Here is a 22247-nt window from a genome sequence, read left to right as displayed (position 1 = left end):
AGAGTAAGTTTTCTTCTGAATGTTTCAGGAGTGAGAAAAATCACTCGCATTTAAGAGGTTAATGGGAGGCTATCACATCGCTAAAGCACTATTCAAATGGGAGTACAGTACTGTTCAAAAGTTCGGGGTCGGTAACATTTTAGAATGTTTTTGTAAAAAGTCTCTCATGCTCTCCAGGGCTCCATTTGTTTGCTCAAAAATACAGTAAACACTGTAATATTGTGAAATATTATTACAACTTAAAATAACTGTTTTCTAGTTTAACACATTATAAAATGTACAGTAATTCATTCCTGTGATGGAGAAGCTGTATTTTCAGCATCATTGCTCCAGTCTTCAGTGTCACATTTTTCAGGATTCTTTGGTGAATAGAAAGTTTAAAAGAACATTTATTTAAGAGCATTTATTTGAAATAGAAATCTTTTGTAACTTTCTAAATGCCTTTACTTTCACTTTTGGTGCGTATCTATACATATAGATTGATGCGTAGGCATATATGTGTGTATGTTTATATGTATGTAATGTTCAGATGGGAAGCCAACAGTACTACCAACTATTATTAAACCCAGAAAGTTGGCAAAAATGTCCATACTGAAGGAGCAGCAGGCAGTAAAACAATTTTAGCACATAGTATTCGACAAAGGTCAAAACAAATGAAGAAAAGCTTTGTGAAATAATAATATACCACAAACACAGACCTTCCTATCCAGACAGGATTACAGTTCTCAGAGGACCATAATTATTCCATTATTTTTACTGAGGATGTTTGAGGGAAAGCACCATCATGTTAGATTCAGACAGGATTAATAACACAAAATGGATTTGTGAAACACAAATTTACATGACCACCTGAGGGAAAACTAGACCTGTCCAAATAGGCTTTATCTTTATGAACATTTACACCAGAAAACTATTAAAAAGCTTATACTACTAATGGGGCAGTTTTAACAAAGTGCTATGTCGTCATTTTTATCAATACATTTGTTTTTGCCAGAGGACATCTAATGGACAGTTCTTCAGCAAATTTTAACAGGACTCATGCTATTCTAGTTAGAGAAAGTAACAAAGCACAATTGCTTTGTTTTGTTTTAAATGAAAGCTTTGATTGTTTGAAATAATGAAGCATTATTCAATTTAGTTAGACACACATAATCAAAGCCACTATGCAGTTTTCAAAGAAAAACTATATGTACTACTTTCCCAAGAAAAGTATTATATATATATATATATATATATATATATATATATATATATATATATATATATATATATATATATATATATATATATATATATATATATATATATATATAAACACTTCCCCTGTGGGGTAAAGATTATGAAAGCAGCCTCTATTTTCAACTTGCATTTATTTGGTTTATTTTGAGGCATTATATGCAGAGAAATGCTATGGTGTGTTTACTGTCAAACTGCTTCTCTGAATTCCCTCCTGTCTCTGCCCTCAGGGCACATGTAAGAAGGTTTTTGTGTCACACAGGACAGGAAGGTCCTCCCAGTCTAGCCTTTTGTCAAGAAACAGGATGAAAACAGCTAGCTGCCAACCGCGGCTTGTCATTATGCCACAGCAGCTTTGCTCTCCTTTCATACTTTGATGCCCCCTGTTTTTTACCCAGCACCACTCATCCTGTGAATGACAGAGGAGCTGGGGTAAACTCCGCTGACAGGTGAGCACTGGTGTGGAATACACAGGCCATTCCTAATATTACCTTTGAGGTTACAGTGTTTTGTCATCTTAGTGAGAGTGTAGTCAATTCCCTCTTGCCACTGTCAGTATCGGCATGTTAACATTTAGATAGGATGCCTTTATCTAATATGCAGATTATAAGTCTTATTTTCTTACACAATGTATATCAATTAATAAATTTAAGACCATCATAAAAAATGTGGTAAAGGAGACATGTAGTTGTTTTTCTTCAGAGGTCCTTGTACTTTAATGATTTTTGCATGATTGTATGTATGCAGTATTTTATTTTTTTATTTTTTTATTATGTTGTGTTTATGTATGGCTGCTACCTTGTATGTAGCACTTGTATATGTTGTTTATGTATGGCTGCTACCTTGGCCAGGTCTCTCTTGTAAAAGAGATTTTTGATCTCAATGAGACTTCCTGGTAAAATAAAGGTAAAAAAAAAAAAAAAAAAAAAAAAAAAAAATTGCAGTAAGGCACCAAACATTGCAACTGTATTTATCTAATACAGTAAGTCCTAAATATATAGTTCTTAACTAAATAAAGTTGCTGGTTCATTTAATGAGGGTAAGGTCCATTAGCTCAGTGAGTACTTCATTCTGAATGGTTTGTTTTTATTTTGATTATTTGACAAATATTGCAATCACAGTATGATATACAACATCCCATATTGATGCTGCTCTTTAAATATTAATGCTACCAAAATAAAATAATGCAATTTCACACAGTTGATCTTTCAGGGTCTTCACATTTGGGACCTCTTTAAATAAACCAAACACAGAGCACTTGAGCCAACATTTATAATTAATGTATACATAATTTAAAAAAATAACATTTTATTAAATTAATATTTATGATTCATGGAGGGTGTCCTAAAAACACTGCCAAATCCTGGAACCCTTACTGTGCAAATGCTGTTTGCTAAAACATTAATAAGCCAATTTAATACTCCTGTCCTTCTGTCCTTGTGGGCAGACACAGCATGGCTGGAAGGTCTGAGCACAAGAATGCTTGGTGTTTAACCTGAACATCTGTTCACCGTGTATTTCATTACACAGTTTCCCCTGCTAGAGGACCCAATTCAGCCAAACTGCAACTTCACAACCTCTGTACACTTGCACCCAGCCTCAATCCATCCATGGCACACTGACTTTGGAACATTAGCTAGACAGGCAGAGGGTAATCAGTAGGGCACATTGTTTTGAAAAGCAGCATCCAGTAAAACTGCGTATAAGCTGACTCCTAGCGTGATTTTGATTAGAAATCCAGGGAAAGATGCCAGAATATCTTCCCCGGATTAATCAAGGCAGATTAAGTCTGAGATAATCTAGTCTAAATAATCCTAAACAGCATGGATATTTCATCTGTCAACTTGGCCCAATCTGTGGCACTAACACCAAAGAGTGTGTGGGAATGCTGAAATATGTGATGACCCTCCTCCTCACATCCAGTTTGCCACGACATTGATCCAGGCTAATTAAGCCTTGGACACAATCCCACAGAAAACAAGTCTCTTAGTTTGATTGAGTATAATATAATAAGAGCCAGGTCAATGATACTTCCGGACTGGAATAACCCAAGATGAAGAGGAGTGTGCATGCCCTTGATATCCTGGTAAGGTATCTTCATTTCTACACCATCAGTCTGAAATCTCATTGCCGGGGAGCACACCGCTGACCCATGGCATATCGATTTCTCAGGTGCCTTGACAAGTGAGAGATAACCTATACAGGTTGTCCTTGGACCTCAGAAACTCAGAGTCCAAGAAGGGCTTGCCGCCTGTGATCTCATCGAGGAATATATAATTCTCTGTTCCCTGTCATTCAGTTGGCCACCTGATGTATAGTTTCGGTCAGCAGCTGGAAAATCAATTGATGTACTGAAGAGATGTGACAAGAGGACAGCCTATATTTGTGTTTGGGGCTGGGCCCATGTCCCTCTTATTTAAACTGATTTAAAGTTGATCCAAGCAAAGGACACTGGACACATTAGCAGAGCTGTCCAGAAAAGGGATCATTTGTGGGGATATTGGGATATTTGGGATTATTTGCACAGGCAAAAGCGATCTACAGAACCTAAGATTTAAATCTGAAGCTGCCATTGAAGGAGAATGCTGTGATTTATATGATTATCCAATGGCAGATGGGGAAGCCTCTTTGAAACCTTATTTCTGCAATTCCATTTAGTTAGTGGCAAAGAAATGACACAGTTCACCTTTAAATGAAACATAACCAAGGACTCCATTATGACTCCTGAGTAATAAAGGATCTGTGCAATGAAATTCCCCCCTAAGGTAAGAAACTAAATCCTGTACTGTCCTGAGTTTCCTTTGTCCACTCACTTTACAACGTAGTAGCAGCAGCAGCAGCAGCAGCTCATACATGATTATCTCTCATGCAAGTCCACCGGTGTGACTAATACAGAAGTTCAATTCCACTCACTCAGCTCTTGAAAACCCCTCACAGCCGAGGCACTCACCCACCTGAGTCTCATAAAGAGGATGAAGGCGACCAGCAGGGCTCCCAGAGAGATGCAGTGTCCCAGGTAGTTTATGATGACTGCAATGTGGTAATGCAGCTTGCTCTTCTTCTAAAAGATCACAAAGGGACAGAGACACACACAGAACACATTAGGAAGATTAGAGACTGATGTCCTGTAGATATCTAAATCCCAACATGGAATAACTCCTAAAAGCTTTTTGGGGCATTACAGGGACAGAAAAAATCAAAAATAAAAAACTTGGCGGGATAAAAAAACAAACATATGAGGACTCAGGAACTCTGACAGTGTCAAGACCACTGACAAATAATATTTTAAAATTCAGTTGGAAGGTATTAAAAATTATCCTTAGTCAATAACCAAAGCAGCATCAGTTTTCTTGTTTGAACTATTAAAATAAAACTGGTTTAATATGCAGTGTCATATTAATTTGTATTTGTTATATTAAGAAATTGCACTCCCAGTAGTCCTTTGTCATACTGATTGGATTGAATGCCTTTACAATCCTTTAATCTTAAAATTTTCTAGATTATTATGCTTATCTGGTGCTGCCACATTAGACTTGAGTCCCTCAGTGGCATTATTGATAAAATACGCATTAAATAACTTAACATCACACAGACTGACCCTTAACCTAATCCATAATCAATGGCCTTGCACATCACATTCCACTGCTCTGCTTGACACTAATGATAACAGCATCTAACCAGCAACTGTTTCCAACTCTTATGAATAGCTTGCTCTGTGATGAGTGAGGCAGATGTTCATGGTTTCCACTATCATGATGATTGCCAACCTGACATAATTCCTTTAATTAAGCGATTAGCTTTGGCTCAGTCAAATGGATTGCTTGCTTATACTGTAGCACAACAACTGAAGCTGAAGTTTATGCCTATGCCTATGTTTATCCTAACATGTTATGTTTTTGGACAAAATCATATCAAAAGCCTGGCCAAATGATTCCAGGAAGCATATGTTGATCACGTAACACTCAGGTTAGTGTGTGTGAGCATAAATGTGCTTCATCATGTGCTTTTCCATCATGGGCCCAGCACCTTTCCTTTCTCTTGCCCCTGACTGTGTCCTCCTGGTGCAAAAATCTGTCGCTGAATTCCTGTGGTCGTCACAGGACAGGCCTGTGATGCAAACCCCCACTGGTCACTGCAGACCCGGCGGACCACTGAGACCAGAGGACCAGACTGTCCAAGCAGGTGGAGGAAAGGCAATTCTGGAATCAAGTGCCTACGAAATCTATAAGGCTCATGAACTAGCCAGCTAGCACAATTTAACCCAGAAGACATTGCTCAGACGGCAAATCAATCAGAAACAGCAAGAGTGGATGTGCTTATTGCTTTAGGGATGAGGTAATACTTAAGAGAATTTGGAGAACAATGAATACATATTTTTGCTCAACATAACATAGCAGTCCCCCAAAGAGGCATTAAAAGCATTGCTTTTTTATACATTACTTTTAATGCATAAATACGTCACCCAGATGTCTGCCAAAGCATGCATCATCTAAAAAGCACTATGATCAATTTTAAAAGTCTTGTGAGTGTAAAAACATCTGATAACAATTTAAAGGGATAGTTTACATCCCAAAAAATCTCAATCTCAATTTACTTATCCTCATGTTCCAACACCTTCATACAAAAACACAAACAAAGATATTTTGAAGAGTGTTTGCCACTGTTTTGGCCATACAATGTAGGCTAAGTCAATGGGGTCAACAACAGTGGACACTCATCCCACCCACCACACAAAAAAATATAATTGTATTCTTGTCTGTTCTAAATAAAAGACGACAGGTTTGGAATGTCATAAGGCTGAGTAAATGATGACAACATTTTCATTTTGGGGCGGACTAACCATTTAAAAATAATGGATTCACATTTGCACAAATACCATTTAAAATTTGGGGTTTGGTATAATTTTTTATATATTTCTGCTATATTTTCAACAATTTTAAGCTCACTAAAGCTGCATTTATTTGATTAAATATACAGTAAAACTATTTCAATATATGCCATACTTCAGTCTTCAGTGTCACATGATCCCTCAATCATTCCAATATGTTAATTGTGTGCTAAAAAACATTTCTAATCATCAATATTTAAAACAGTTGCAATGTTTTGTTTGTTGTATGTTTTTGAGTCTGTGATGCATTTTTTTTTCCGGATTCTTTGATAAATTGAAAGCTCAAAAGAACAGCATTTATTTGAAATATAAATCTTTTGTAATATCATAAATGTCTTTACTGTCACTTATGATCAATTTAAAGGGCACCTATTTCAACTTAATAAATCTGTTTAGAAATCATTTGGATGGTTTAATAACCTGTTCTGGTGAGAATGGTGACTTTCCCCGCACCCCCCAGCATTCCCCGGCGGAAAACCAACCTTGCAACATGGGGACTAACGTCCCGGTAAGTTGGAAATAGGAAGTCTCGTGAGAAGCGAGAACGAGCGAGAAACACAAACTGCTTTACGGCAATTCAACATAAACACACACGCCATATGATACTGTGTATGATGTATTACCCACCTCGGTAAATATAGCTCCACACGATAAAGTTGGCCGGTTCCCATAATAACAAATGCACATGAGCAGCGGTAGAAGGGGGAGGAGGGTGCCGCAAGTGAGAATTTTTTTTTACAACAGTGTTGTAAAATATACAGCCCACAGCTGTAGGGGGAGCTTGTTTGAGAAAACACGCAACAACAAGTCAGCGAAGAAATGGCTAATGTTGCCATGTTCCCCTTTAATGCATCTACGCTGACTAAAAGTAGGCCTATTATTTTTTAATATTTTATATATAAATTTAGTGCTGCATATATATACACCACCATATATATATATATATATATATATATATATATATATATATATATATATATATATATATCCAAATGAAAATGAACATATCAAAGTAATCAAAGGTCCAGGAAACACCTTAAAACTCCCACCCTAAACTTACTGCGTCCGGCTTATCAGGCTGTTCAAACGAAAACATTACGATTCTGTTGGGTGCTGTTCTGAAATTATACACCCTACCTTTAAACTTTCCCTTTCAACTGTCAGACTAAAGGACTTTAAGAACCCTCCACGTTTTCAATGATTTGGGCATTAGTAGGGGTTCACACTCTCCCCGTCTGATGCCACTTCTTTTAACTAAATCCTGAGAGAAGGGCTTTTCAAAGCAGCCTCTCCTGATCCCTGCATTGTATCAAGCTTGCCCTATTTTAAGAGGAGGCTCGGCGCACCAACACACCCGTGGCATGCTCACCAATACAGCGCAAGATGTTCCCCCTCGGGATGCTGCTGTCTCCAGGCTAGACTACGAGTCGTCTATAGCCAGATGGATTCACAGGCCATGAGCCTATGGGAGCGCTTGCACTCATATTCAGAATTTTACTGTCATTTTATGTTTTTATAATACAAAGTCTCTTGCAGGCTTTTGGAAAAATTTATACTTCACTAAATACATGAAATGCTTCCTAAAAGTGGGGCGTTCTCTGTGGATGCAAGCTGGGAAGGGGCAGACTACATTCTTGCATTAGCACCCTATCTCTTACAGACCCCGCAGGGAGCTTGTAGGCAATGGAAGACACATTGTCGATGCCCTCTTGTTGCACTTTCCTCTGTAGAGTGCTTTCTTGTGTTGAGAGAGCATGGGGGTTTAGCAATCTTAGCACCAATGCAGCCGAAAAATACTTTAGGCAGTTAAAAAGAGGAAACAGTCTTTTAGAGATGTCTTGGCTCTTTAACTTCTATCTATAAATGACTACAAAGCAGACGGAAACTTCATCAGTAATATTTAAAATAGTGTACAATTTCTGAAAATAAATTTGCTTTTGAAAACATTTCTAGCACAAAATCCACTGGAAATTTAACTATTAGCTGGACATGTCAACATTTCCTCTGGGAAAAAGCGCATACAGTGAGAGAATTTTAGGACACTTAAACATGCCTGAATGGCATTACTGTCATGTTCAGTTCAGTTTAGTTTTGTTCATGGACTTTCAGTGTGTTTTCTTTTGTCACGTTACTTTGTTTTTTACCGTATCAATTTGAGCCTGAGTCCTCATCCCTTGGACGTGCATGCACAGTGGATTTGCTTTTGCACCGCAGAAAACAGCGTCTTCTCAACATGTCGAACCAAACTTTTCAGGCCTCACCTACAACTACATTGTTTGAGGGAGGGTCAAAGTAGACATTGTTTGCTGGCAGCCAACGGAGACCATTGGCTGGCATAATGCATACAGTATTTGATACAAACCTACGTAGGTTTGGGCAAAAAGTAAGACTGGACTTGTTTCAGGCAGTTCAGAATCTGTTCTTTCTTTTGTGAGACAATATCTCCATTTATCATGCATTTTGATCTTTGAAACTTTGGAGATCTTTTACATTCATAAATAGCTAAAAACACAAATGAAAGGCAACATCCAAAAAAAAAAAAAGCATAACAGGGCCACTTTAAAATTATGAATGTACTTCACACTAAGAGTCTTTGTTTTAAGAACTGTACACTGAAATGGTTTTGTAATGCAAAATGATTCTTCTATGGCAATATCTGCGGAAACCCCCTTTTGGAACCTTTATTTTTAAGAGTGTAACTTCTCAAACCAGCAGGTATAACTTACACAGTCCACAGGAAACAAATCAGCTATTGCTCCACTCCACTGATCTTCTGCAAGTTTCTGTCTCATCAGCCGGTGGTTTGAGGGCAATTGCTCATTGAGGTTTAGCACTATCAAATCTAATATCGTCCCCTATGATCTCCTTCCTGCTACAGGGAGCATTTCATTAAAAACACACAACATTTGTTCTGTTTTTTTTTTTTTTTTTTTTTTTTATCAATAAAGAGGGTGGGAGAGGTGGGAGAATGGAAATTGGATTTTATTATGGGAAATATGATTTCTTTAGTAATAATGGCAATCTGGGATTAAAAAAAAAGCTACACTTTAGATGAAAGACCTCAAAATCTTGTGGCTCATTGAACATCTGAAGGTAATGATTAAATTGTGCAATTGGATTAAGAGCATCTTTAGACATGAGGGCCTCAGAGAGCCTGAACCGGTCACTGGCCTTCATTAACTTGTTGCACTCTGCCTGTGGTGATTCCTTTAGTGTTTCAAATTGAGATCATATTATTTCTGAGACACTGGATTGCTATGTGCTGCTTCTGTGATTCCGTTTGTATATTTTTGCCTCATAGGTAAATTACTTTTTACTGCTTAAATCAATCCCCAGAACATCTCTGGCTATTCCAAACTTAGTTTTCAAAAAATATGTCTTGAATCTTTTAGAGGGGAAGACACAACATTCTTTACTCTAAATGACTCGGAGAGGATGACATAGCAGCCAAACAAGCTGAAAAATATGTATATACAGTACCTTGCACTCCATACAAAATCCATTGTATTTGTTTGCTATACTTTGCATTCTATATTCTTTATAGCATATAATTGTAATAATCATTGTAATTTATAATTAATATTAGAAAAGAGATTATCTGTTGCTTTTATATCATCTACTGTTCCTCTTCTGTTTTGTTTTTCCCCTAATATTACTTTGGTGGTGTAATTTTATTCTGTATTTACATATGAAGAATACATATGAAGACCTATTTACATATAAAAGCCACCTATATCAAAAATGAGATAATAATATTGAGTGAATGCTCTCCGCACATAGTATACGTTCATCAAATACTTTCACTTCAAACTCACTAAATCCCAGCTTCACCCCATGTCGGTTAGGTAGAAACCTATACATAGGAGCCTGATAAAAATGTTAATATTAAAGAAAAACGTTTGCATCTGAAGTCTTCATATACTTAAAATGCTTTGGCAATACTATATTCCAAATGTCATGGCAATAAAGCAACTTGAACTAAAAGATCTTGGCTATCTTCAGTTTTTGATACTTGAAAAACAGATGAGCAATAAACTATTCTAGTAATAAATTCCTTAAAATTTTGAATAATGGTGATTGTCAAAAGTGGCAGAAGGACTGGTTCCCTGAATATTAAATCAAAAAGTACCATGTCATAACATACTGACAATTACTGGATGTTTCTTCAACTATGGGCACTTTAGTCCGGTGGATAAAAATAAAAACGCCATTAACATTTCAAACCCACTCGTTTATATAATTTGTCTACTAACAGTGACAATCAGCTTACATATTCTGTCATTTTTTTCCCACCTGAACAATCATGAACAAAGTCTATTTCTACCATCCATTTTGTGGTGGAAATCATTTTTTAAAAACATTTTTGGAATAAAATGTCCGGCTCCTTTGTTTGACAACGTCTAACTTTATACACAGCATGCTATATATCTTAAATGCACATAAATTAATAATATTTTCATGCTTTTTGCATAAACTGTGCACACAGCCTCACACACCCCGAAGGGCGCGCACGCAGAGAGAAAGAGAGGGAGATGTGTTTCAGACTGAGCTCAAACACCAAATTGATTCCTCTTTCACGTTACTTGCACTTGAACGGACACATACAGTATACACAAAATTATGTCAAAATACCTGTCTCGACAACTATTCTCTCGGTTATGTCAACAGTTGAGAAAGAAACCGGATGTGTGTTAGTATATTCGGGCCGTGCATTCAGTCTTAAAGTGACAGTTGCCTACTGTTTTCTCTGTCATAAATGTTAACAAAATAAAAAAAAACTTCATCATCATCATCTACCATGTTCGAGATAAAATAATTGGGCGGGGGGTGTTCGGTTTGTTGAAAATTTGTGTAAAAAAATATGTAATTCATCTTCATACAATACATAATGAAAATCTGTATTTAAAATGTGGAAAAATAATATTTTATAATGGATCTACTGTCAAAAGTAAACATTATGGACATAATTATAAAAATGTTTACGCAAACCCAAATCCATGCCAGCTGCCACACTGCAGCGTCTCTCAGTCTTTTCTTTTCAGCCTTGAGTGGAGCGATTGTAGATTTTCAACCTGCCTGGCCGTGTACATCCCCCAGGATGAAACGCACGCAAGTGCAGCCTCCCCTGCTGGCTCCATTTCCACATTTGCCTAAACTGTGAGCACCAAGGAGTCACCACATGTTCGCCTATGTGAGCGAACTTATTAATTATTAAATCAACAATCCCGCAGGAAACAGATGGCACAGATAGCAGGCAGCTAACGTACGTCTGCCTGGTATTTTGTGTGTGATACAGTAGGTAAGTGGGTGGTTTTAGACTACCTAGGATCTGTCACATGTCCCAGCGGCACCTTGTGCCAGTTGGCTTGCATGCAGAATTGTGTGTATCACATAAATAACACTAGAGAGGATAATTGCAATAGCTTTTTATTTGTTTTAATTGTTTTCAAATCCAAACAAAATAGTCTTTTTTTTTTTTTTTTTTAAAGGCATCATCACCTGCTAAAAAGCCATCATTACCTTGGGTTTAACTAACTTTTTTTTTTATCACGAAACACTGCTGTGCTTATTTTAATGCACTCTCAATTTGCATCAAGAGACATGAATGAATACTTCCCGCTGTGGTTTGCTTCTACAGCACACAGCTCACGGATCAACACTAAACTATAATGGATGGCGGTGCTAAAAACATACTTTAACACAAACAAGCCCCATTTATTAAATGTCAAGTGTCATGGACAGATGATCTGCGGTTACGTAATCACCCACGTCATCAAAGAGCGGTTGGGTTGAATTAGTTTACAACAAAGATGACTGCCGCTGGAGAATTGAGATTTCACGAGTTCACACTTACAAATAAGTCAGATAGAATAAATGCGTATATGAGATTTAACGAGGTTCACACAAATAAGTCAGATAGAATAAATGCGTATATGACGTGCTGTCCGAGGAGAGGGCTATGGGCTCGATAGCCAGACTCCCCCCGTGTTCCTGGTTGTGAGAGAACAAGACAAGAGTGAGGATTCGGGGTGGTGGAGGGATGCTGAAAAACTGTCAAGGAGTGTTAGGTAAGTTGCCAGAGTGAATATGCTTCCTCATGCTAATATAGGGTAATGTTAGACATGGTATTGTTTGATGACAAGTTGATATTGGATTGATTATTTGAACGTGCCCCTCCCGAACTTTGTTTATGAAACATCATGTGTAGATTCCGCCATCGCGTCTGTTATAGAAGATATCCACAGCGCATTCATTTTAAAAGAGGAACAGAGAGCCGCAACATTTTGTTGGTTGAAAATATGAATGAAGAACATGCGTCATTTACTCTGTTGCTCTGATTGGTTGTAGGTCTATCCAATTGAGTGCAGAGTTGTTGTTTTTTTTTTCTGGTTCGGTTGAGACACGCCCCATAATCAAAGCCCTATGAAGCAGTATCAGACTCACATTCTGACTAGAATATGGGTATGACGAAGTCAGGCTATGTAAATGATGCATTATTGTGGCAAAAAGGTAACTCGCTGAATAGACATTTCAAAAAGTAGCTTCAGAAGTTTTTAATAATTGTTTGTACTAAATTAATAGCGTAAACTGACACTCCTGGTATACATTTTCACTGGATTTCACAAAGTAATTTAGTGTCACACTTTGCACCCACAATGCATAGTAATATACTTGGCCTTATGGTGCAGCTAATGCTGAACAACTGGCTTAATATATTTTCTCATGGTAAAGTGAGTTTTGTTAATTGACAAGGAGATGTGTTCTATGAAAGTCGCTTTTGCAAATCATATGCTGATTTTGAACAAATCTGACTTGATAAACTCTGCTGCTTTCCTGAGAGCAGACGGTCTCTCTCTGTGAGCTTCACTGCCTTCTGTTTCTGATTCTAATTTAATTTGAATGTGAATGGCATTATCATCAGTGTTCATTCTGTTTTGAATAGATTTGAAAAAATACATTCTATTTTTTTTCATCCTGCTAAAACATGATTCTCAAATAGTTGCCAAGTGATCCCAAAGACTTTGCAACAACAGTTTGCTGAGGGTGACCAGGCAACAGCTTGCGTCTTGAAGTACTCTTCAAAGACCACAATAGACAGACACAATTACAGAAGAGCAGGGGGGAGCTGGAAAGCATTTACATCTACAATAAGCCAAATGACAATCTAAGTACAATCATTCATTTAGCCCTTCTGATAGCCACATTTAAAATATTATTCAGCAAGGACATACTCCACTTCATTTGCCCTGCAGTGCCAGGCCCAAATGCCAGGCGGGTCACTGGAGACTCTGTCTTAGGGCAGAAAGGCTAAAAAAAAGATTTAAAGACTGCCATTCCTCTGAGTACCACTGTTATGCTTTCAGGCTAAGATACCAAAGCCCTGGTAACCCTGCTTTACTTGATATTCTGACATTTTTTGCACTCCTTTCCTCTTACAGACAATGTGCAAACAGTTATGCCTTAGATGGCAAGAAAAGAAGCTGCAAGGAAATATAATAATTTAATAATTGAGACGAGCAGGGCGAAGCAAATGCACCATGTGAGTCACACAGGTCTCAAGTCTCATGAAGGAGCTCCAGAAGGATATAAGAAGGAGGAATGGCAATAGAAGACTCAGGGCCCTATTTTAACGATCTGAAACGCAAGTATCAAGGGAGAAACGCAAGTAACTTTGTGGGAGGGTCTTGGGCGCTGTTGCTATTATACCAGCAGGATAAATGACTCTTGTGCCCGACGCAAATCTAGAATGGATTGGTCTGAAGTAGCTTCATTACTCATATGTGTGGTTTGGGCGTAACGTGAAATAAACCAATCAGAGCGACATCTCACATTCCCTTTAAGAGCAGGCGCGCTTGTTCCATGGCGGATTGCTATTATAACGATGGATTTGCCAGGAGCACGCCAGGAGCGGTTCACAGCCGAGGAGACCGACGTTCTCGTCAGGGCCGTAAAAAGTGACATTGTATGGGGATGGGAAAAACCCACCCAAATTAGCTTCGGTTAAACAGGCGTATAAATATTTGGGTAAATGTGTAAGCTAGATTTATGCCTATTTCACATCTTCATGGACACCACAATGATTTCCCTCGTGTGTTAATATTTTTCCTTGTAATAATGTATAGTTTTCTAAAAAATGAAAACTGCTGCGTCTGTGTGCAGATGAGATAAGCAAAGTGCATGTGCGTTGTGCACACGCTACATTGATTATGACCAAGCATGCGCCCTTAAAATAGCATATGAATAACATGCGCAAGGCACCACCGACTTTAGACTAGGTTTTTCCTGGTCAGTGGCGGAATTGTTTTCTAAACCTGCAAAATAGCACCAGGGAACGTTTGCGCCGGAACACGCCTCCTCTTTTAGCTGAACCGCCCCCGGGAGCGCAAGTTCATTCCCTAATTTACCGACGTGCGTCTGTGGAGGGAAAAGTCCGCTGTGCGCGGGTGCAAAATACGAATGATACATGCGTCAGTGTACAAAGTCAATTGTGCTGGGTGCAAGATAGGGCCCAAGGACTTTATGTTGGTGTTTTATTTTGTTTATATGTGGCAGTCGCTTACTTTCGTTTTGTTGTTTATGTTTATTTTGTCATTAAAGTTAAGTTTGCCGTTTGCTGTTGCATGCTGTCACAATCTGTGGGGAAAGTTGTTGCAATGAAACCGTGCCGTCAATTATAGTTTTAGTTTTTTTTTAATTAAGGGCATAAAGAAAATTGTGAAAGGCAAAAATGTTAAAGGTAGCATTCAAAAATATCAAAGTATTGGCCAACCAAAATAATTAAATTGTCAATTGTACATTGGATGAGTGATTTCTCTTGTCGCCAGCCCTGTGTGAACAAAGGCTGGTTAATGCCTAGTTAAATTACATTTAAAACCAATGTGACAATACAAATTTGAGATATATATTGCTTGTGACAACTGCTGTGCTTATTTTAATGCACTCTCAATTTGCATCAAGAGACATGAATGAATACCTCACGCTGTGGTTTGCTTCTACAGCACACAGCTCACGGATCAACACTAAACTGTAATGGATGGTGTTGCTAAAAACATACTTTAACACAAACAAGCCCCATTTATTAAAACTGTACATCGCAGAGAATCTGTCAAGCCAGATTCTTTCAGAATGTTTCTGAAAATATGTTTCAGCTGTTTTTACTGGGTTGTCAATTGATTAAAATATTAAATTATATAATATGCTGATAAATTAAATACATTAATTGCAATTAATCACATATCAATATTTGTAGAAAAAAGCCTGTAAATTATGCATTTTTGTGACAAAACTAAGTTTGAAAAGTGATAAATGGCCTCAGTCTCCTCTATTTTTAAGAAAATATATTATAGTTATATTTGTATATATTATAAAATATAATATATACATATCTTATTAAAGAAATACAATTACTGGTAAGACCAGACACAGATTTGAACCTACTCTGCAACTTCTGTATGACCATCACAGTATCCAACTTGCCTGGATCAAGAGTAGCTACTAACTAGAATAGGCTACTAAACAAAGCCTCCAGCAGATCACATGCTAACAGCATGACACGATTAAGAGGCTCTTTTCTAGTTTTAAATATAATGGGGCTCTCTTCTAGTTTTAAATACAATACATATGAATTCCAACAGTACTCTCAGTAGTGAAGCTAAAAATCTCTAGCTAAAAAACAGCATGTAGTGGTAATCACATGCTCCAGTAAGCCACTAGCTGTGGTGAAAGCCCTCCCTTAATTGCGGTCTAAATATAAATTTGAGCATTATCCTTGCTAGCCCACTCCTCCGTCCGACTTGGGACGATTGGATGAGCGATTTCTCTTTTCGCCAGCCCTGTGTGAACAAAGGCTTAGCATGCCTGGTTAAATTGCTTCCTTTGAGGAAAGATAAAAGCCCATACATTATTAACCCCCCCCCCCCCCATGTTACTTCTGTTACACCAAAGGACAGCTAATGAATCTTGTAGACATGCAGTATCAATGTCTCAGTCTAACAGCCATGCCTGTGTTTCAGAGAGATTCACCTGCAAAGATGTTCAAATAAACTACACTTGGTTTGGATGCTCTATACTAAATATCTATATATATATATAGGCTTCTAAAGGCTTTAGAAGTAAATTTTTTTGCTGAAATATGTATTAAATTTATAAGAAAATGTATGTAAATTCTAAAAATAAATTCTAGAAGCCAAAAAGCCAGTTATGAGTGCATTTGCTATTTATATCCAAGAATCTAACTTACTTTGCCAACCAGCATCTAGCTGGGACATTTGAAACACATAAAACAGCATAAAGATAAGCCGCAAATAAAAACCATGTTTGTCTATGAAGGTCGGATGACAGTCTTGCTAAAGATTCCAAGTGACAACTCTCAACAAGAATGCATTGACAGTCCTTGGAGACTTAGCTTTCTGAATGAAGAACACTAAATGCCTCAGTTTCTCCTGAAAACATTACAAGTGTCACTATTTCAATAACACTACTTTAACCCTCATATTACATTAGATTCACAAAGTCTAAAGGTATGGAGAGAGAATTGTGTCTTTATTACATGCAAGAAAATAAATGATCTGAGAGAGAAAAAAAAGTTTGAGAGAAAAAGTTATCACACTGATAGCAAAAAAGCATTTTATGAGAGAAAAAAAAAATATTTGAGAGAAAAAGTTTTCATACCAATAGCAAAAAATAATCATATTTGAGACTAAAAAAAGTTTTGACACTTTCTCAGAACAAAAAAAATATAAATTTGATTTTTTTTAATTAATTATTTCTGAGAAAAAAAAATCTCTCTCAAAATACTTTCAAAATACTACTCTAATATATATATTTTTGCTATCAGTGTGAAAACATTTTCTCTAAAAAAAAAAAAAAAGTGTTTCTCTCAAAACGCTTTTCTTTGCTCTCTATGCAATTTCTTGCTCTCGTGTCAGGATTCTGCTTTGACTGTGAGAATTGTGTCATGGGCGGGGCCACGTTCCTATTGGCCAGTCGGGTGAGCATCGTCTTGTCTTGGGAGTCGAACTGAATAAAGGCAGAGGCAGCATCTATGCCGGTGAACCGAACAATGGTATAATGATTCAGTTCGACTCAATTCTCACAGTCAAAGCAGAATCCTGACACGAGAGCAAGAAATTGCATCGAGAGCAAAGAAAAGCGTTTTGAGAGAAACACTTTTTTTTTTAGAGAAAATGTTTTCACACTGATAGCAAAAAATATATATATGAAAGTTTTTTTCAAAGTATTTTGAGAGAGATTTTTCTCAGAAATAACTAAAAAAATTTCAAATTTATATATTTTTTTGTTCTGAGAAAATACTTTCTCTCCAAACTTTTTTTAGTCTCAAATATTATAATTTTTTGCTATTGGTATGAAAACTTTTTCTCTCAAATATTTTTTTTTTCTCTCATAAAATGCTTTTTTGCTATCAGTGTGATAACTTTTTCTCTCAAACTTGTTTTTCTCTCTCAGGTCATTTATTTTCTTGCATGTAATAAAGACACAATTCTCACTCCATATAAAGGTAGTAAAAATGGGAACTAACTGATCCAGAGTGCAAAGAAAAGTAAACTTCAGCAAAGCTTTTTGGATTGGTTTGTATGTATGGAGTCTAAATGTCTAAGGCCACAAGTGAAAATGCTTCACACTTCACACACTATTAACACTTATTTAATAGAATCATTTTTACTTCAAACTGTATAATGAGTAGTATGTGCTTCTATGCAAAGCAAGAACATCTGACCTCTTGCACAGAGGTTCACATGGATTTTTTTTCATCTTTATCCAAATCCTTCAACTAAAAACCATTAAAACCTTATAGAGTGATGGGATGATGTATGTTTGAAGGCCAAAACCCAGAAACAATTTAGCATTTTAACACTTGCGGTTTCATCATCCTAAAGTCAATGGGGGTTTTGAATGGGCTGTTGGTTAAATGCTTGAAATAAGGTCAATGGTGAACACAAGCTCACGACATTTTCACATTTTATGTAAAGGTGGGTGCTGGGTGCACACTGTGCAATTTTGGCCACGATTTGGCCGTCTGAGACAAAGTTTAAGATGTTCACCGACAGCTGATTAATGACCGTTGCGATCAAATTTTACCTCAGACGAAATTCTGGCAGTGTCAGAAGATTTGACTCACAGTCCTGCAGTGTGACTTCTCCTACGACGACCGTCAAATCGTCTTCGTTTTTCAAGACAAGCCGTGACCAAAATTAACGCTAGAGATTTCTTTGTAGCCACCATTTCAATCCTGCGTGTAATGCACCTCACTGTGAACGAACGTGTCATTGATTGATGTAAAACTCCAGACAAGTTTTCTTGCGTGCATGCGTCCGTTTTTAACGCGTCTTGACTGTCGTACAGTCTGACATTAATGACAACTGAGATCTTACAGTGTGACATGGATTATAGCGATGATCATGTTCATACAGTCTGACAAGCAACAATTGCAAATGACTATTATAAATCGCAGTGTGCACCCGGCTTAAGGGATAATCCATGGCTAGCTGTGCATTAAACGATTTTAATGCACGACATTGAGGGCCACCCAAACCACCCAACGCAATGCGTGGATTATCCCGCTGATACCATTGTCATTTGCCAGCATTGACAACTTAAAGCTGTTATTGATGTTTTCAGCACAATATTTGTCCGGAGGGGTAAAATTTACAGTTATTTTTGTCAGTTACGGCTCATTAGATCTAGCATTCTGCCTGCTTTGAATCATATCACAGAGATAAAGTAGTGCGTAAGATTACATTTATTTGTATTAATGAATTGAATTAAAGCGTGTGTGAATTACCTGCATCTGTTCAGCATCTATCTCCATTAACAAAGTGAGTTTAATTACTTCAAAACCAGCAATGTTACACCCTCTTTGCTGAGAAATATAATGTGGCGATTCAGTAGCGAAGCAATTGTATTAATAAAAGTCCTGGGCAGCGTTGATAAGTTTCTGTGCTCCTGAATGTTTCTGTATGGGCAGCGCAATCTCCGCTCTCTGTGTGCGGTTGACATGTGTGCACGCTTCAATGAAAACAGTGCATTAATACAGAACGATGATTAAACTGACTTGGAACTAACTATTAAAATCAAGTATTCAGACAGACCATGCATGTATAATCAACTATATAAAATACCCTTGTGTGATAAAAAAGAAAAAGAAAAAAGCTTTTACTTGTCTTGTAAAAGTGTCTAAACAGAGGTTTTTGGAGACATTAAATGTCATCAGCTGAACAGGTAAACTCATCTTGTCACAGTGTCTGGTTTATGTTCCTAGGGTCACCACTAGATGTCCTCCTTCCCCACGGTGTCCATCACACTCTTGAACTACATCCCCCATGATCCTTGTCTTTTCATTGCACTCAGCTGTCCCTTATCACTGATCATTGCACTCAGCCTGTTCACCATTAGCATTGTCATTTCCCTGTGTATATAACCCTGTCTGTTTTAGTATGTGTCACAGAGTCCTTGTATTTATCATGCCACTTCTGTTTCTCGTGGTTATGTTCTTGTTTTGGATGGATTTATGATATCGACTATTGCCTGGACTGGATTATGCCTATGGAATTCCCCAAATAAATATTAATACTGCATTATTGGATCTAACCTCTCTTTCTTGTGTGTGGATCGTGACACATCTACTCACTAGTTTGCTTTCTCAAAGACTGAAAGTGTTGTCATAAACTTAGTTATAGTGACGCCAAAGCCATGCGACCGTGGTGTAGTTTGTTTATAGCCTACGTTTAGCTTTTGACTTCTGCCGATTATATTTACACTTCAAACTCAAAGTTGTTCATTTATGAAGATTATCACAATGTATAATGTGTATGTGGAACCACATACCTCCTCGTTGAGGATTTCCTGACATTGGGAGTAGTTTCCTTTCTTTGCCCAGGTGCCATTAGCCAGACATTCTCTGTACACATTATCTGGGGGGAAAAATACATATATCACACTGGTTATTGACCAATCCCCACCATATAAGGCAGATAATGTAACTAGTTTATATAATGTTTATTCTGAACATCTGCGGATAGATCTGTCACTTCTTCATTGCATGTAATTCATTACATAATTAAAAAGTTATGCAATATGACCTAAAACACTATGCTTCAATCAATATCTGATCTCAAAGTGCACATAGGTTTGATCTTAGAATGGATATCTGTTTAACCTTGACTTTGTGGTAAAATCTCTCACATAAAACTGATCTACACATTCCAAACCCTCCACTACACCCCATACTGTGCAGCAACATGAAGTATAACATAATATTGAAAGACATCAAACATCTTTTGCTCAACTATAGTTTACAAACATCTTCTGAAACATAAACCATCTGTGGTAAAAATCAGTCATGGGTGCAGGCATGTATGAATGAAAGTGATTTTAGGTTTCATTTCCCATTTCCATTTCAGTGGATTCCCATTTCACTGTGGTACATTTCCTCTACAAGGCTTATATTGTGCTTTGAAGAGCTTTTGTTAGATCTGGTGAAAGTTTTCAAAATCCCATAAAATAGGTTGAAATTCAACAACATGAGAATCTGGGGCACTCCAGAACTCTGCTGACAGAAATGTTGAAATACAGAAGAGCTGTGAGCGTTTTATCCAAAGACACTTATATTACACTCCTGCAGGAACATCCAAGCATCTCACTCTACAGTATTAAGGTTGGAAATGGGGTTAGTATTTAGAGATACACCAAAAATTTGGCCGCGAAAATGGCATTTTCGTTTTTTGGCCAAAAGAGAAAAAAGGCCGAAAATATATGCTGCCTCACTCGCTCAGTGTTTAGCGATCAGTTTTCACTCTCGCCCAGCATTGTTTTGTAACTTTGCGAGCGACTCCGCTTCCAAAGATGCACACCCATACAGAAAAAAAAAAAATATTGAAATATATTTTAAAGTGTCAAAAATATATGTGGCATATATTCCAAATACATTGAAATATATTTGCATTGTTGTTCACTTATATTTATCATTTTGAAATATATTCTGAAATATAACAAAAATATATGATGTTAAGTGTGAAATATATTTACATTTATAACATGTAATGTAAAATATGACAAAATATATGGTCATAAAATGTTTAGCTTGCTAAAGAAGGGTCGAAAATGTATTTTGATCATAGTAATTCCTCTACCTTTTCCCCTATACACAACAGTAGGCTACCATATTTCACTACTGTATTATGACACACAGCTATAATAAATACTGTACTTACAATTAAATGACTGCAATGTAAAATGACAGATAGTTGCTTTCCTATAAGGCCATATTAGGTGGCACGTACCTAACACTAAGTGCAATTATTAGATTTATTGTTGTGTTTTATTGACATCTTTCCTGAAGTCATTTAAATATAGAAAATATGCACAATATTTATGATGCAAGTATAACAGTGACACTCCAACAGTGAAGGACACTTAAACAATAGATAGAACTCAACTGGGGACAGCTGTCAACTCAAAAATAGCTGAACTAAAATAATATAATATAACTGAAATAAATAAAAATGTTAAAAATAAATTGAAAATGTGTTTTTTGTTTGTGAAAATGTTAACTTTTTAAATTTCAAAATATATTTCAAATGAAACAATTTGCAAAAGTTAAAACATATATGAACATATATGTTGTTAGTAAATATATTGACATATAATTATATTCACATATTTAACTAAAATATATTTTTAAAAAAATTAAAAATATATTTACATATATTTAACTAAAATATATTTATTGGGCCAATTTCAAATATTTGCATATATTCCAAAAATATATTCTGAAAATATATTTCAAATATATTTCTTTTGTGTATGGGCAGCGTTGTGTTTTTTTCAGTTGAGACACTTTGCTTGTTATGATACGTAATATCCGCGAAAGTGTTACTATAGCCTACCTTTTTTGTTTCTGTGTTGATTCTATATTAAAATGTCGATACAATGTAATGTATTTTCTCTGGCTCTTGTTTTAAATATTTTTTTTTCCATTATTATGCTTGTTGTTGTCATCTGTTGATGTTGTACAAGCAGAATGTGGCGGTTGGTCGGTGTGGTATTAGTCCCGCCCCTCCTCCAATGTGATTGGACGGTTGGGTAAAAAGTGACACGTGATGAG

At 36.8% G+C, this 22247-nt stretch overlaps 1 protein-coding gene across 1 annotated transcript in view; it reads right to left on the bottom strand.

Annotated features, from left to right (window-relative positions):
• Window positions 1-22247, bottom strand: part of crhr1 (corticotropin releasing hormone receptor 1) — a 160003-nt gene that overhangs the window by 45006 nt on the left and 92750 nt on the right. The window contains exons 5-6 of the mRNA XM_081386353.1: window positions 19970-20055; window positions 4191-4297 (exon numbers count right to left, since the gene is read on the bottom strand). Coding sequence (XP_081242479.1) covers window positions 4191-4297; window positions 19970-20055 — 193 coding nt within the window. The remainder of the gene's footprint in view (window positions 1-4190; window positions 4298-19969; window positions 20056-22247) is intronic.

The sequence above is a fragment of the Scardinius erythrophthalmus genome, assembly GCF_964197995.2.
Source record: "Scardinius erythrophthalmus genome assembly, chromosome: 1".
In the NCBI taxonomy this organism is placed as follows: domain Eukaryota; kingdom Metazoa; phylum Chordata; class Actinopteri; order Cypriniformes; family Leuciscidae; genus Scardinius; species Scardinius erythrophthalmus.
The sequence above is the reverse complement of the archived record's forward strand: the minus strand, read 5'-3'. Positions and strand labels throughout refer to the sequence as shown.